The sequence below is a fragment of the Coccidioides immitis genome (genome assembly GCF_000149335.2).
Source record: "Coccidioides immitis RS genomic scaffold supercont3.3, whole genome shotgun sequence".
In the NCBI taxonomy this organism is placed as follows: domain Eukaryota; kingdom Fungi; phylum Ascomycota; class Eurotiomycetes; order Onygenales; family Onygenaceae; genus Coccidioides; species Coccidioides immitis.
Genome location: NW_004504308.1, coordinates 732,290 through 748,993, shown reverse-complemented (window position 1 = coordinate 748,993; position 16,704 = coordinate 732,290). Strand labels below are relative to the sequence as shown.

Genomic DNA, 16,704 nt, shown 5'->3' with positions numbered 1-16,704 from the left:
AAAATTCTAAATTGATCGACCATGCAGGCCTGCGATCGTTGCCATCGCCGAAAGTCACGATGTGATAAACAGGTACCTCTCTGCGGCCCGTGTATGAAGGCCGGTGTCCCCTGCGTATATACAGATCGTTCCAAAGAGCCGACGTATAGAAAAGAGGTTGTCGAGCGGTTAGAGCGCCGGCTGAAGCAGTGCGAGGCGACTAATCGTGCTTTGGCTGCGAGATTGGCGAGTGCTAACAGTCAGCTTGCTGCGGCCACGGGAGTAAATGGCGCCTCAAGTGAGGATCGGGCAATGGCTGCCCTCCCTCAGGACCAGCAGCAGCAGCAACAGCAGCAACCACGGTCAGACAGCGACAATGAGGTGACGGACGAGGTTTCGTTCCTATCCCTGACTGCTGGCGGGGAAAGGCAATTCTTAGGATCGGGCAGCGGAGTGCTGTTTGCCAACCTTGTTCGTGCTACAGTAGAAGCAACTTCTGCACCTACTTCGTCAATTGCTCTCAAAACCAGAGAGTTCCAACGCAATTCTCCCTATCCCGCCGGTGGTCTTCCCGGATCTCTCGCATCAATACCGAAGACCGACCTCTCCCAGATTCCCCCTGAACTATTCGCGCGAGACCTACACCATGCATACTTCGAACATGACCACCTTTGCTACCCTTTCCTCCATCGCCCTACCGTCCTTGCCTCCTTTGAACAAATATACGCAGATCCATCGTCCCTGGATCGCGACCACTCCGCTGCGTTTGTATACTATATGATATTAGCTATATCGTCGGTCGATTTCCATAAATTCGATTGGCAGACGAGACCTGATGCCGAAAATTTTCACGCAATTGCATTGGCCAGGCTTAATGAGGTCCTGCAGCTTGGTGGGATTAAGGCGCTACAAGCCATCCTTCTGCTTGTGCAGTATCGGATGAGGAGTTCAATCCAGGATACTTCTGCAAGTATGGTCTGCCCGCTGGACGAGATGGGTCATGGGTGATGATCACTGATTTCTTTGTTTTTCCTCTCTTGTTCTCTCTAGGCATGTGGCATTTAGTCGGAGTCGCGGCGCGAATATGCTTTGAACTTGGCCTTCATCGAGAGCTTGTATATCAGGTTCGTCAGACTCCCGATCCGTCTGGGTTAAGCGCGACGGATCAATTCATTCGATCAGAAACTAAACGTCGGTGTTTCTTTTGCGTCGTTGCAATGGATCGGTACGTTCCTCTCTTTTTATGTGGATCTCATATGATATAGTACCCCTTCTGTTGACAAGACGGAAATCAGTGTTGTGAGCATTACGCTGGGCCGGCCCTTTGCAATTCGACTCGAGGATATCGACGTTTCTCTCCCCGATTCCCAATTCGATTTGGATATCACCCCACCTGGATCCAGCTTTCACCCGTCAACCGGCGAGTCATTTTCTCGCACGGCCTTGTTCGTTCACATTGTTCGCTATAGAACCCTATGTGGCAAGATCCTCGCTTCGTTGCACAGTGGAAAGCGCCCTCAGCAGAAAGTCGAGGACAGTGCTGCTTTGGAAGTTCGAGAAAGCCTGGCAGCGGAACTTGAGGCATGGCGCCATGACACGGCTTCCCTCAATCTTCCTGCTGTAGATCTTTCTAGTGCAATACCGGGTGACAGGTCAAGTTTCCGTGCACATGAGTGGTACGAGATTTTATACCACAACGCAATTCTGATGCTCTACCGCCCGTCCCCTGCATTTTCGGCAGTTTCGACGAAAGTTCCAGTCTCGATACAAACGATCTTTATGGCTGCGAAGCAATCTATCACTTTGTATGCTCATCTCCATCGCTCTAGGAGGATTAACTATACATGGATTACGCTACACGCCGTGTTCATGGCAGGCCTTTCTTACGTTTACGCCGTTGGTCGGCATTTTCGCGCAAAACGTCGAATAGCAGCCGGAGGCCACGCGACCACGATGCTCGACGAAGATCCATCTATCATAGAAATTGTGAACGAAACCCGTGCTTGCTCTAACGTGCTGGTAGCTGTATCCGAGCGCTGGTCTGCCTCCCGCAATTCTCACGACGTGTTCCACCGTCTGAGCGACGCAGTTCTCGCCGATGCCATTGAACTTTTAAGCTCGCCACCGCCGTCATCAGCGACTAGCCAACATCCGCAAGGTTCCATACCAATTGGCGGGCTGGGTTCTCCATCCAGCATGTCCATGAGCGGAATGGCCCATATGAATAATACCACAAGCACACCCGGTGGCCTGGAAACGTCATGGCCTGTGCCGGATATGGTGACCAGTCCGCCGCTGGCGGTGGATTCAGTGTTGAGGGATTGTTTTAGGGATTTACAAAATATCCACGAGCATGGTTGCGGAGATGATCCGATTGGGAGACTGTCGCAGGATTGGTTGGGAGAGATTGGTGGGATGTCATTGGAAGCGGTGCAGATTTGGGGAGAGTAGCAACAATCCCGTGAATAAACGCATCACGGTATCTGGTTCACGATTGTGTGAGCTCCGGGGAGTGTCAGTCCAGTGTGCCAATCTGCGACGGACCTCCCTGCACAAAACGATGGCCTGAGACTCTTTCACCTATTCTCTCAACTAGGAGCTTCGGCACACTCCTATTGAAAAAGAAATTGTATGACTAAATCTGTGATACGAATATCAATGCCATCTGAGCATTCCTCACGGGGATTCGCTCACGCCAGTCGATGCTAATTGACTAGCTGTCCTTTGACTAACTGTTTGAGTGAAAAGAGCAAGGATACTGCGCCTTCATGTGCGGTTGATATTATGTGCCTCAGTGACCGGTATGTGTGACGGTCGTGAGATCTTTCTGAGTGATATGGGGCAGTTATGGCATTGGATTGATGATTCTCCTATAAATCTCTTTTTAACCAATGTTCTATTTCGGAAGGGCAGCTTTGGGTTATATGGAGTACCTAACGCATATTTGGGTGCAGGATACCCGTGTATTTGGGCTATGTTTGGTATGGGATAGATAAATCAGGGAATACAGATAATGATAGCTCTCAGTTTGAATATTTGGCCTACCAGTGCCCTCTACATCCTCATAGTATGATTTTTATCGACAAATAAAAGCATTTCTAGCTTCTAAGATAATGTAGACAATAAGGGCTTTGGAATCATGACCAGGATAAATGTGAAGCATGGTTTTCTTGATGCTGCTAGCATTTAATACCGAGACAATCGAAAAGAGAGTTTCGGCGCTCAGTGACTTTTGCGGGTCCTTTGATCACAGCTTTCACTAGATAACATCGCCGCATTTGATTCATCTCAACACTGAAAAGAATAGCACAAATTAGGACTCGATAAAATAATGAGATGAAATACCTTTTCCGCAGTTTAATTGTTCCACGCTCTACCCTATACCCTACTTCACAGCAACTCAAAAGCATCGGCAAATTTATTCATTACTCCGCAGCCATGCCCGCCGAAGAAGCAGCATCGCGTGCTCCGTCAGTCAGCATGAGCTACTCACCACGGAAACCAATGCCCTCTGCCCTAACATTTGATCTTGAAGCTAGATGCTCAGTACGTCAGACCTTCTACGTCGTACTACCATGGCTAACGTGCCAAATTATGTAGACAACCAAAGCCCGCGCCAGCACCCTCATACTACCCCACGGTCCCGTCCAATTACCCATATTCATGCCCGTTGCGACACAAGCGTCCCTTAAAGGACTCACGCCGGATCAGCTGAAGCAAACTGGATGCATGTTATGCTTGAACAACACATATCATTTGGGGTTAAAGCCAGGCCAGGAAGTGCTAGATGCGGTAGGCGGCGCGCATAAATTTCAGGGATGGGATAGGAATATATTGACGGATAGTGGTGGGTGAGTTACACACCAGCCTGCCATTTGAGAAGCTCCTCTTCTGGGCTGGAATTCCCAGATAGAGCTAGGCTATTTTGCGGTGATATTGTTTCGTTGCTAATGGGGAAGATTTTTGTCATTATTTCCTGATCTAACAGGTTCCAGATGGTGTCATTATTGAAACTTGCTAGGGTTACGGAGGATGGAGTTCGATTTTTAAGTCCGCATGATGGGACGCCGATGTGCGTGTTCCGTGGACCCCTCTTCCTTTCCTCGAGATACATGGCTGATTTGGTGAAGGCTTCTTACTCCGGAACACTCGATATCACTACAGAATTCTATAGGATCAGATATTATTATGCAACTTGACGATGTCATCGCTACTACGTCCCCCGATCACGCCCGTATGAAAGAAGCAATGGAGCGTTCGGTACGCTGGCTAGATCGATGCATTGATGCGCACAAATACCCTGAAAGACAAAACTTATTTTGTATCATACAAGGTGGTCTTGATTTGGAGATGCGCAAAGAGTGCTGCAAACAAATGGTCGAGAGGGATACTCCAGGTATTGCCATTGGTGGGTTGTCGGGAGGTGAAGCGAAAGATGAATTCTGTAACGTGTAAGTAATGACTTCCCTCATTAAAGGCAGAGTGTTTCGTGCTAACGTCTGTATTTAAGAGTTGATACATGCACAGAGCTATTACCTGAGAATAAACCAAGATATGTCATGGGCGTGGTGAGCATCCACCGGAGGCCTGGGTACTCTTCGTCAGACTAACGGCGTTAAAGGGATACCCGGAAGATCTAGTCGTAGCGGTCGCATTGGGTGCAGATATGTTTGATTGCGTTTGGCCTACTCGAACGGCTGTGAGTAATGTGACTGATCCACATGCATCATTCCTGAAACTAATTTCAACAGCGATTTGGAAATGCCGTGACATCTTCAGGTACTTTGAGCCTTCGACATGCCTCGTTTGCAAACGATTATAGACCAGTTGAGGAAGGGTGCAAGTGCACTACATGCAGACCGAAATCCGAAGGCGGGCTCGGTGTGACGCGCGCGTTTATTCACCATTTGGCATCGAAGGAAACAGCGGGTGCGCATTTGTGAGTTCCTTCGAACATCCTTGAGTGCGAGCCCAAGATAGCGGCAGCTAACATACATACTAGGCTGACCATGCATAATGTTCATTACCTCCTTTCTTTGATGAACTCCGCAAGACAGGCAATCATTGACGATCGATATCCGGCCTTTTGCCGCGAGTTTTTCGGAAAACTATATAGCAACCGTTCAGACTATCCTGACTGGGCGGTCAATGCGCTACAGAAAGTTGGTGTAGACTTGATGGTAGATTAAGTATTAGCCAGGAAAGGCGGGGAATGCGATGGGACCCTGTAGAGGGTGACTTTATACTTTGATATCCTCTGCTTTGCAACATGCCTTGCATTTGGATTGTGTTGGTTGTGCATTGTTGCGAATTGTTTTGTATGCAAACATATTCAGGTTCACCTTCAGCTACCCGGTGTGCTCCACAGAGATAGCTCCTTAAATGATTTGTCCGACCGATAGTATGTTCTGCTGCAGAGTCCAGTATCTCGAGAATCTCGTGGGCTTAAAGTAGTTTTAGAGTTGCCGCGTGACAAACCTTATTTTCGCGTCGTGGCTCGACGCGACAGGAGCCGATAAGATAACCACCGCAGCTGCATCTTTTCGTCTTCAATTACTCCATTCACACAAAACGCTGCGGAAGCAACAGGTTCTTAATGTCCAGATATGGCCTCAAATACACCTGTTGACCATGTTCAGGCACTTCAAGCGCCGACAACACCCTCCGCCCCATTCCCTTCACCGTCGCCCAACCCGGCCCATGATCCCACTCATGAAGAGCATCAATACCTTAATCTTATCCGCACCATACTCGCAACAGGCGAACACAGACCCGACCGTACAGGAACAGGTACATGTGCCATCTTCGCTCCTCCACAGCTTCGATTCTCCCTCTCCAAACCCGGTCCTACGCCGTCATCCACTCCAATCCCTATTCTACCTCTCCTCACCACCAAACGCGTCTTCCTTCGCGCCGTAATCCTAGAATTGCTCTGGTTCATCTCGGGCTGCACTTCTTCGCTTACTCTTAGTGAAGCAGGCGTAAAAATCTGGGATGGAAATGGGAGTCGAGAGTTCCTTGACTCCGTTGGTCTCTCGCATCGTGAAGTTGGTGACTTGGGCCCTGTATACGGGTTTCAATGGCGCCATTTTGGTGCAGAGTACGTGGATGCGAAGGCAGATTATAGCGGCAAGGGGGTGGACCAGATTGCAGAGGTGGTTCGAAAATTGAAGGAGAATCCGTACGACCGACGGATTATTCTGAGTGCATGGAACCCGGCGGATCTGAAGAAGATGGCGCTGCCGCCGTGTCATATGTTCGCGCAGTTTTATGTATCTTTCTGCAACGCAGCATTGCCGGAGATGGAGAATGGAACGAATGAAGATGCGGATAAGAAGCAAAAAGGCACCTTGAATTGTCTTCTCTACCAACGATCGTGCGATATGGGCCTTGGGGTACCGTTTAACATCGCCTCATACGCTCTCCTTACACATATGCTTGCTCACGCCGCCGACTTATATCCTGGTACCCTGATTCATACTATGGGCGACGCGCATGTGTACCTGGACCATATCGCAGCCTTGCAGGAGCAGTTGACACGGGAACCTACAACGTTCCCGGAGCTGAGGATCAATCGAACGGATCGCGGCAGTGGGGATATGGACGGATGGGCAGAGGGCGATTTTGAGGTAATTGGGTACAAGCCGCATAAGATGATTAAAATGAAGATGAGCGTGTAACTGCGACAGTTTCTTGTTTCCAAACGTTTTGGGACGTTTCGGACTGCATTTATACCCGCATTGCCCCTTTTTGCTTATACGAACTATACGCAATGAATAGAAACGGTTTTCATTAAACTGTCGTCAATATATTGAAATTTGGCCAAATATCAAGGCAAAATTGTTATTCTTATCCCGTCAAATGCGCCCAGAACTCCCATGCTCTTGTAAGATAGATATCTAATGTAACCCAGAAGACTTGCTCACGAAAATAACGCCCAAATGAAGAAATTTCAAGATTAGGCCATACACGGAAGAGATCATGCCTCGATCAAATCGGGTATCGGTGGTCCCACGCCCCTCAATAAGACTATTGTGTCACCTTGCGCAACCTTGCAGTTCCCAATTTTCTCTGAGAAATCCAAAAGCCTTCCCCCTTCAACATGAAATACCCTCAATCTTTCATCCTCCCCTTCCACACGATTATTCACATTCTGCACCTGTAATCTCTTTGCAGCATCGTCCAATACCCGCCCCACACTCCATGACGAATCAAAGTAAAAGTCCCCGGAGGGAAATTTCGACTTCGTCGTATCCGCCGACGCCTCGACATGGAGATAAAACCGCTTCGATACATCGAGGTTCGAGTCGCCTTTCGCTGATCTCTTCAGCGCATTTAGGTTCGCTATCCGCGTGGCTGCGCTGCTTGGTGGCTTGGGCTTCGGTGCTAGATTCGCCGTGACGCTCGACGACTTGTCTTTCCCCCAAGCGCGCAACTTGGAAAATGCGGAACGCGCTTTGTCTACGTTTGTCTGCGCCACAGATTTCCCTCCCACCGGCCTCGCTCCGAGAGGGATTAGCTTCGTACAATCATGGTCTTCGCGCAACCGATGTGACAAGCAATAATGCCTATTGCAATTCTGGCAATGTACGCCGGGATTCTGAAGCGTGTGGATAAGCGTCTTGCACTTCGGGTGGGAACACTGCGCCGAGTTATAGATCGTCGGTTTAGAGTTGGGCAGCAGTGTCGACGGCGAGAGCATACGGTTATTATTGTTATTGTTACTCGTGGCACTGGCTTCTTTCCTCCTTCGCGCCGCAGCCCATTCTCCGGCGTTGGGGCACTTGTGCGCCGTTTCGGTCCGATGGTCGAGACAGTACGTCTTCTTGCATGATTCGCACCGGAATGGGAGGAAATCAAGTTGGTGACAGTATTCGAACTGGCAGTGTTTGCCTATCGATTCGAGGTCGTGCTCTGGACCCATTTGCGTGTAGGACTCTCGCTGCTGGCCTGTCGCAGGTGATGGAAAAGGTGGCATGGCGACGAGAAGGATATTTCACTTGAAAATTGTTCAAAGGCTAAAAGAGTGGTAGGATAATTACAAATGAGCGATTATCAATCATCAATCATCAAGAAAGGACACTGAGAGAAAGTTTCTTCGCCGTTCGCTGTCCCGATGTCGTGCTGTTCGGACACTCGCAGGCTACCAGCGCACTTCGTCATTCGAGCGACGGCGGAGAGAACATAGCTTAGTAAGCACCAAGGATGGGGCTGGTGGTTGTGGAGCCACAGGGAATGTTCCAGCCACATCTAGCGCACGGGGATACCGGACTATATATGTTCCCCATCCCGGGTGCTTAGTCATTGGACAGCAAAAAAGCACTTATCACAATCCACACGTATCAGCCCTTGCTCCTTGACCCTGCCAGCTTCGAAGGAATATATATATATACATATACATATATATATGAGGAGGAAAAACATGGCCTACAAGGGCAAGATTCACAGTACAGTGGGGGAAACCCAAGGTCGAGTTCTCACCCAAGATCTTACTGGTCTCTTGGGATGCCACATTACTTCAACCCCGCGCCGAAGTCGCTGGGTTAACCAGGTCTAACCACACCATTTGCTCCATAGACCGGGGTTAAATGTATGCATCTTGCAGCCTTGTGCACGCAAGGCTGGCAATGTCAAGGTTTGGCTGCTTAGAAAAGCCCATGGCGCCCGCTTCGTCTCTCTTGACAGAGCACCTTTTCTACTCAGTCCAGGTAAATAGGCTGTGTTTCAAGCTATCTGCCCGCGCCACTTCTACATTGACAGTTAGCGATGCCGATAACGCCGCAAGACAAAAGCTTCATTGGCAGCGAAACCGCGGCCCAAGAGCTCTACGGTATCGGCGTACGCCTCGGATTCTACTTTCAAGGAATTGGCCTCTTACTACATATAGCCCGAAGCCGAAAGTCCGCCGCGGGTCTCAAGTTTGCTAGTGGAAGCATCTCGCTCTCGCTCCTCGTGTCATGGACTGTCCTTGCAGCGAGACAGGCACTGAGTTCCTGCGAAGCATACATTGTCCTTTTACTCCTGTCCACGATGACGCTACCCGGCCGCATTGCATTTATGACCGAAGATGTCTCACCCGGTGAAGGCGTGGGGATATTTCTGGTGCTATTTGCGGAAACGTGGGTGACTACTGCATACGGCTGGTTTTTTGTACGCCTCTCTGTTACGCTGCCAACACTGGGGACGAAGAACGTGACGTTTTTTTTCGCCAAAGTATCTCTGCAAGGATGGTTTAGGACGCTCGGACTCGTCGTCTTTTCTCTCACCTGTTTTACCATGCTTTTCTTCCTATATTTTAGCATAAGGGCACTACGGACAACCTTCGCTTCATACCGAGATGGAGGGCGACCACTGACTGAGGACGAGAAAAAGTCTGCAGTCCCCTTTGTGACCACGATAGCATCCTATGCCTTCGCCCATGGGGTGGATACTTCAACACTCAACCCACAAGAGGTTGAGATGATAAAAACGCTCATTCAACGCTTTCATAATTCTGCGATCCGCAGCTTGGTCTCCATCTTCTCAGTCTTGTTTTTCATAACCACAGTCGAGCTCACTATCCATTGGAACGATCTAAGCCCGATTTCAGACTTGACGTCGCCTGGTCAGTTGATCCCGCTTGTCACGGGGATCGTTGCGCTGTGGGATGACTTTCTTATCTTGGTCCGCCCAAGGAGCTCTGATGAACTTACTCCTGGAGCTAATGGTATGATCCCTGTATCGAGCTCGTGAAGCGAATGAAGTGTATAGACGAGTGTGGCTCCAAGAATCTAAACAGCGGGATCTAGCTCTACTATACTCCGTATATAATGGAGAGCAGATGGGTGACCTGTGATCCGTCATCGCAAAAGAGCCTAAGTAAGAAGAACAACGATACAAGTGACCTTAGGAATTGGAATCTAGCATGTGGAGCTGTGTGCTGGTAGTGGAAAGAGAACAGAAGAGACAAGCATACTAACAAAAGAAATACCTACAGAAGTGCATATTGCGCTCTTCAATAGTTATATATAGCTTTTCCAAACCACATAACATAGCTAATAAATGCCTCTTGATAGCAGCAGCAAAAGCAAGAATTCAAAGTGAAATGGCCGCCCGGGCCATTGTGTATACACATAATATTTCTTAGAGCACAACCCATCCTAAGGAATGCATTCTAGTAGTCAAGGGATAAAACAAAGACTAACATAAGGTATCCCCTGTGCAGTTACAGCTTTCTTCCAAAGGCTTTTCGAGGTTATCAATGCTTGCTTTTAGGATCGGAAGAAGTCAGCACCTCGCCACTATTATTTCAATGCCATCATCTCACAGCCTTCCTTTTAGCATGTAGATGGTGAAGTAGACGGGAGGCCTTGCTAAAATGTCACTGTTAGACTGTGCCTTTTTTCCCGATGTTACTGGCCCTTTTTTGCGACACTACCTTGATTGAAGATTATTACTTGACTAACCAGAAGGTAAAGGGTGTTTGTTTTCCTTGTTCCTACTCTCTGCAACAGGGTTATCAAATTCACACAAGAAGATTAAATACATACTAATACTCAATGTAATTGTGAATAAACTAGTGGATTGAAGACAAAAACAGGAATAAAGAAGATATAGGGTATATGGATAGACAGTGTGGGTAATATGCAACGCCAACACCAGAAACTAATGTCCCAACAGACTACGCTGGGGTATGGAACGAAAGGAATAGATATGTGGGTGATTAAAAAGGGCGAAAAGAAAATAAAGCGTAAGGATCAGTCCAAAGGGAAGCACACTAACTAGACAATGGATTCGTTCGAAGGGTATATCAACTATGAACCGGTATTGCTATCGCGGGAAGGGCCAAAGGGAATGACAGAAGTCGAGGTGAAAACAGGAAGGTCTTCCTTTGTGTAAGCTTTTGGAGGGGCCGACTTGACTGTGGTTTGGGGTCTGGCGCAGGGTGACAATGGTGTAAGGGGCGGAGAAGGAAAAGACGGGTGGTCGGTAGTTTGGTGCTGTTCGCGACCTGCAGAGATTGCGAGTGAGTGCTCGGTAGACGAGACTGGGGTTGATTCTGAGGGAAGAGGAATCATACGTGGGTCGGCGGTGTCAGACTCAGCTCTCGGAGCTTCTGAAATAGTCGCATTACGCGAAGTTTTCGATGTAGACTTTCCTGCGATCTGCTTCGTCGGCTTTGCGGCAGGGGTCTTCTTAGCTGTCTTTGACATATTTCTATTCCGTTCTTCGGCAATTCTTGCAGCTTCCCTCGCAGCATGCTCTTCGGGAGTCGGAACTTTCAGTTTAAGGCTTAATTTTTTCACGCCATTGGAAAGGTGGTCGACATCTCCGTGCTGGGATTGTGCGGAGGTGGTGTCGAGCGGAGTGGATTTCCTGGATCCTGATCGATCACCCACTCCCACAGCTCTCTGCTTTTGCACATTTATCCCCATAGATGTCGCAGGCCTAGTACTTGCTTGTGCCCGGCTAACTGGACGGCTGGAAGCTTCACGAGGTTTGCGCAGAGAGATATTCCTAGGAGCTGCACTGCCCACCGATGCCACGCTCGAAGTGACGCTAAGTTTTCGTGAATGCTGTGGCACCACCACCTGAGTCTGATCAAGGGACTCAATTGGTGTTTCAGGAAGAGCACCATCAGCCAGATCACTGGATGATGCAATGGTGGTCCGACGAGTACTGCGAGATGATGATCTTGAATTTCCGGGCTGCAGCTCTGGGATGACCGGTGCTTTAGGCTTTCTTTCCCGAAGTTGCATATGCCCGCGTTCAGAAACACTTTCAAGGTCAGTAGATCCTGTCAGCGAATGGCGCTCTCGTTTGGACCTTGCGTTCTCTCCCTTCAAATCAGCGTGCTTTAAGCTCGAAGTTTGCCTATCAGTAGGTATGATGGCCTTCGACAGTTCAACCGCTGCCAGGGCCCAGTCGACTTCTGGAAGGGAGAACGGCTCATCCAGAGTAGCATGGTGTGAAAACAAAACACCACGTTCCCTGACTGGGGTGACGGCTTTCGCAGCGGATGCCTGGGTGTGTGCCAAAAAGCTTGGCTGACCCTTTTCACGGAGCTTACGAATAGGCGCCGGAGGCGGTTTCTGTGCAATTATCTCAAGTTCTTCCAACATAGGTCCAGTCCACCATATAGTATCAAAAAGTATGGGTTCCTCAGTTGAGTCACAACTTGGAGCATTGCTAGCCTTATCACTCAGGTTAAGGCGACTGAACATTTCAGAAGCGAGGCGGCTTTGCGCATCCATATCGTCGACAACAACATTTCGAGTATCAGCAAGCGCTGAGAGGTGGCTGAAAATACCGCTAGTTAGCGCTCGATCACTATATCCTCCTTCAAGGACACTAATAATCCTTCCATCCACGGCTAGATCTTCTTCTTCGGCGAGTCGGTTGATATCTGACGTAAATTTAGCGTAGAAGTCCGTCGGAACGTTGACTTTATGCCTCTGCATGCCGATCCCTTCCCATTCACTAGCGTCGAATCCCGCAGAGAGGAAAATCGCAGCTTTTGGGTGTGTAGAATTTGGCGAGTCGCGCAACTGTTGGGAGCATGACCGCAAGAAACAGCGAGCCTTATCTAGAAGGACCGCGTATTTCGTATTGTAGAGCTGCCAGAACTCCATGGCGTCCTTCCATGGTTCAAGGTGCACATTCCAAACGGACTGTCCATGAGCATTGTCAATGCAGACGCTGGCGCTCATGACTTTAGCTTCATCGCCACTTTCGCACGGATATGAGTTGATATCGTGCAAACTGAAATATCCGATCCTGGTCTTTTTATGCAGTGGCGCATTCCTGGATGCCGATATGGCCCTTTGATTCTGTTCCCAAGCAATAGCCTGAGAGCCATCGCCATGATGCAAGTCAAAGTCAATAATCGCGGCATGTGTAAGACCGTGGGTCATTGCAGCGTGCGCGATGCCGACATGTACATTATTCAGCCAGCAAAATCCAGAAGGAAAATTTGAGGAACAGTGGTGCCCGGGGGGACGAATGCATACAAAAGCTCGACGTGTGGCATCCGACTCAAAAACGGTATCAATCGCCTCACACACGCCTCCCAATGCACCTTCAAACGCATTTAAAGACTCCGGACAGAGATATAAATCACCTTCATGAAGTTTCGGCACGGAACCAGAGCTATCACTTCCTGAACTGTTTGGACGAACAAGCTCCTTGCCATTCAGCGCCAAGCGCGATTCCGCCGCGTCACACATCATTTTCAGTTCTCCCATCCACTTTGCCCCATGGACATGTGTGATCGCTGGAGAGTTTAACGGTAAAGTTCTCGTCGTTTTCAGAATCTGAAACGGGGGCACCGGTAACGAACTTAGGTCTAGGTCGGGGTGAGGTGCACAGCGATGATTCCCCCATCTTTTCCCCATCCGAACGTACGCAGACGCGACACCCAAGATCCCTGCGCGTAGACGTTCCGGGCGCTCCACTATGGATTCTAACCCCGCTTTAGAAGTCCTTGGGCGTGAATATCTATGTCCATAACAAGCATCTTGAAGGATCACGACCGTCTTTGATCGTAGGTCTGTGGACTGGTGAAGCGCAAGCTCTTTCTCGAAATGCTCCGCAGCGATGGATGAGGCGGTGGGCAGGGGAGGAGGTGAAGGACATTCCGACATGACGGAAGGGGATATTGGTCGCATCATCGATCCTGGCGTTGATAGGAATTGGTGGGACGCGCGTCTCGAGGTGCTGGGGCGCGGAGAGCCAACGCCGTTGGAGTTCTGAACGGAGCGGAGCGAAGCGGTAGACAAGCGTTTCTTCAAAGACGGGGTGGAGGACCGACGGTCTTCCCTCAAAGAGTTAATGCTGGGTGTTCTTCGAGGAACGGGAGAACGGTGCGCGAGAGCATCATGTTGCGCCTGCTGGGGCTTGTCGAGGGTTCGATAGGATTGGGAAGAGGTTCGCGAGGGGGACTGACGGGGCAAAGCAGCCTGAGGAGCCAACGAGAGCTGATTGAAGGAGCTCACCAGCTGCTCACGCTCATTGTTTGTTGTGAGAGTGCTCTGTCGCCCTGACGATCCAGCGTGCTGTTTGGGCGCCATTGCAGGCGGGGGTTTCCGCCCGTCCATCTTCTCTCACGGGACAGTTAACTTATGGCCCAGTGTAGCTCTTCCAGCTCAGACAGCAACTAGATGTATCCTAGATGGCGAATGCTGTCCTTGCATGGTGGCCTGAGGTTGTGAGTTGAAGCCAGCTTGTGCAGCCTGAGGGAGTTTGGGGTTAGAGATTCCAGATCCTTTGGCAGGGAGGGGGGCAAGCTAGGTAGTTAACTAGCTAAGGGGCTGCACTGGCTCCCCCTGCGAATCTCATGCATGAACGCCAACCTCCCCGGCCCAACATCCCCATTGACCACACCGCACAGCTAAGCATAAGGAGCATCCCTACCTCTTACAGGGGAATTTGGTACCAGGGAATAAAAATAACAAAAAAGCAATAATGGCGCTACAGTAGTACACTCTAAAAACGAGAATGAAACCGGGAGGCGTCAAAAAAACGCAATGTAACTGGGTCCCGCCGCGATTCGAACGCGGGGCCTCTCGCAGCTTTGAGTTGAGCCCAAAGCGAGAATCATACCACTAGACCACGAGACCTGCTCGCTTGCCAAGCGACTAGACCGAATTCTCTGATGAGAAAAGTCTGCAGTCAACGAGATAGACAATGAGCTGAAGAGCTGTCGCTGGTTCTGGAGCGTGTTTTGGCGGCTGGTTGATTGGGTGATATGACCAGCAGTTGGGATTACAGAGTGAGTCGTCGGGAATAAAATCCCTCTACGTAGTACATTGATTGCCTACTTAACAAACCAAGTAGTTAACCCAGGGAGTTTAGCTAACTACACGGCGGTGTGTGACGGCGCGCAAATAACCTGACTGGTGGTTGAAATATGCAAGCGAGATCACAGCTTTTAACTACAATACTTAACTAGTTAATACTCCAGGTGTGATTTGATAGCCAAGGGGCAGCCGTCACTGCCACCCTTCATTTTTGGTACTCATTCCCATATATACATTCATAAATAGATATGTACTCTTGCCATGTAACTACATCCAAGCTCAAAGCAAGTGCCAAAAGAGTGCGGACGAGCCTAGCTTTGGGACCGGTGGGCCCCTGAAACCATGCCCAAGAAGGGTATCACCGCGAAATATACGTAAGGGCGGGTTGGAGGGGGGTAGATGTCGCGATAGAGATGGTTAAAGTGTTTACAAACCTTCCTGGAAGGCAAGTTCAGTCATGAAGCCAACAACCACCTTGACGTGCTCGGCCATGTGGTTGAAGTTGAGGCCCTCGATGACATCGTTGGCAGTGTGGATGCTTGGTCTCAAGTTATCGATGGTGCTCTCAGCGACCATAGCGGCGGGGAAGTTGTATCGATTGGCGGAGGCGTGGTCGGAGCAGGCGTAGCCACAGCGGGTGTCGGAGGTTGGGAGGTCGGAGTACTATGGTGGAAAGCTGGTTAGCTGCGTTGACTCTTCAACACGAAACAGGAAGAATTGCTCACCTCGCTGACAACGTTGCGGGCGAAGTCGGTCAACTCGGCGTCGACGTTGTCGGTGATGATACCGAATTCCTCGCGTGTTCCTTCTCTGACATAGCCGGTCATATCCTGGTTCAACATGGCCTTGATCTGTCGGCGTTGTTGAGCGTATTGGGCAAAGATGTCGGCGGAGCCGAGCAAGCCAAGTTCTTCACCGGCATACCAGTGGAATTCCATGCTGTTGGGCGCATTGCCGGAAGCGACGTCCTCGTTCTCCAAAACCTTACGCAGGGCCTCCAAGATGGTAACGGAGCCACTGCCGTTGTCATCAGCACCGGGGGCGCGTCCTGTCTCTCGTTGCTGCTGATTGATGCTGTCCTGGTGAGCACCCACAACAACGGTGTTGTTCGAACGGCCTGGAATGGTGGCGATGACGCTGAATTGACTGAATCTATGATCGAATCTCTCGACCCTGACTCCCTGGACATCACCAACGGCCGCTTGAACCTGCTCCATGATCCAGGTTGCCGATTGCACACCGGTCTCGGATTGGTAGTATCGGTTGTGGAATTCGCTCAATGTGGTGAGATCCCGTTCCAGATTCTCCGTGGTAAGCGTGGCAAGCATTGGCTTAACTTTGTCCTGCTGTGCCATCACCTTTGGGTAGTTGGGGCGGGAGAGAGGGCGAAAGCTGTTTAGGTCAATGTTCCGCTCGAGTTCATGGGTGATATCGATGAAGTCTTTGCCCACCTGGAAGATGATATTATGGTTAGCAAGATGAGGAAAACAGCCTCTGTTTGACCGCCGATGTAAATATAAAATTAGGTGGGACATACAGCCTTCAGTTCAAACTTCTCGGCGTTTGTGACCCATCTTGTCTCTCCATGAGCAAGTTCAATCAAGGACTTGCCCTTATGTTGAGGAGGAATGGAGGCTGCCAAAGCAGTGGTACCAAGTGCAAGGAAAGAGGCAAACTTCATGTTGGCGTGATCGGAGGCGACAATCTGCTAGGCCTTGGGATATGTAGGCTTAAATCAGTTGTTTCTTCCAAAACGGGAGGTGACCTGGGACGAAAAGACTCAGAATCGGGCTCAGATCCGAGATTTAAATACTCGTCAGCTGAAACGAAGGAGGGAAAGAAGCGGGTTATTACGGCCTGCAGTAATGGGCGACTGTGATGGCAGCACATGCCTTGTAAAGAATTGCCGGAGGGATTGACCCTGAGCATATTGGCCAGGCTGACATCC

General features: G+C 49.8%; 7 protein-coding genes and 1 non-coding gene across 8 annotated transcripts; 4 read left to right on the top strand and 4 right to left on the bottom strand.

The window, feature by feature from the left end:
* Positions 1-21: 21 nt before the first annotated feature.
* Positions 22-2,430, top strand: CIMG_13182 (uncharacterized protein; the record flags this gene model as incomplete). The annotated part of the gene is made up of 3 exons (XM_001241480.2): positions 22-949; positions 1,030-1,204; positions 1,275-2,430. 3 exons carry the CDS (start codon positions 22-24, stop codon positions 2,428-2,430), a joined length of 2,259 nt encoding a protein of 752 aa, XP_001241481.2.
* An 856-nt stretch (positions 2,431-3,286) lies between these two features.
* On the top strand, positions 3,287-5,168 carry CIMG_08645 (queuine tRNA-ribosyltransferase; the record flags this gene model as incomplete). The annotated part of the gene is made up of 8 exons (XM_001241481.2): positions 3,287-3,525; positions 3,580-3,830; positions 3,968-4,051; positions 4,110-4,430; positions 4,490-4,547; positions 4,601-4,678; positions 4,731-4,918; positions 4,982-5,168. Exons 1-8 carry the CDS (start codon positions 3,316-3,318, stop codon positions 5,166-5,168), a joined length of 1,377 nt encoding a protein of 458 aa, XP_001241482.2. The 5' UTR covers positions 3,287-3,315.
* A 377-nt stretch (positions 5,169-5,545) lies between these two features.
* Positions 5,546-6,808, top strand: CIMG_08646 (thymidylate synthase). The gene has a single exon (XM_001241482.2). The coding sequence runs from the start codon at positions 5,586-5,588 to the stop codon at positions 6,657-6,659; it is 1,074 nt and encodes a 357-aa protein (XP_001241483.1). The 5' UTR covers positions 5,546-5,585; the 3' UTR covers positions 6,660-6,808.
* Positions 6,754-8,087, bottom strand: CIMG_08647 (AN1 zinc finger protein). The gene has a single exon (XM_001241483.2). The coding sequence runs from the start codon at positions 7,955-7,957 to the stop codon at positions 6,959-6,961; it is 999 nt and encodes a 332-aa protein (XP_001241484.1). The 5' UTR covers positions 7,958-8,087; the 3' UTR covers positions 6,754-6,958.
* A 268-nt stretch (positions 8,088-8,355) lies between these two features.
* CIMG_08648 (uncharacterized protein) lies at positions 8,356-10,045 on the top strand. The gene is made up of 2 exons (XM_001241484.2): positions 8,356-8,817; positions 8,867-10,045. Exons 1-2 carry the CDS (start codon positions 8,568-8,570, stop codon positions 9,709-9,711), a joined length of 1,095 nt encoding a protein of 364 aa, XP_001241485.2. The 5' UTR covers positions 8,356-8,567; the 3' UTR covers positions 9,712-10,045.
* A 449-nt stretch (positions 10,046-10,494) lies between these two features.
* On the bottom strand, positions 10,495-14,341 carry CIMG_08649 (histone deacetylase HosB). The gene has a single exon (XM_001241485.2). It carries the CDS (start codon positions 14,052-14,054, stop codon positions 10,773-10,775), a length of 3,282 nt encoding a protein of 1,093 aa, XP_001241486.2. The 5' UTR covers positions 14,055-14,341; the 3' UTR covers positions 10,495-10,772.
* Positions 14,342-14,491: 150 nt separating this feature from the next.
* Positions 14,492-14,576, bottom strand: CIMG_15067. The gene has a single exon. It is a non-coding gene; the product is annotated as a tRNA-Pro (tRNA).
* Positions 14,577-15,182: 606 nt separating this feature from the next.
* On the bottom strand, positions 15,183-16,548 carry CIMG_08650 (leucine aminopeptidase 2; the record flags this gene model as incomplete). Its single annotated transcript, XM_001241486.2, has 3 exons — positions 16,294-16,548; positions 15,482-16,207; positions 15,183-15,419 (listed from the first exon to the last, which is right to left on the bottom strand). The coding sequence occupies exons 1-3, from the start codon at positions 16,435-16,437 to the stop codon at positions 15,183-15,185; spliced, it is 1,107 nt and encodes a 368-aa protein (XP_001241487.2). The 5' UTR covers positions 16,438-16,548.
* Between the last annotated feature and the right edge of the window lie 156 nt (positions 16,549-16,704).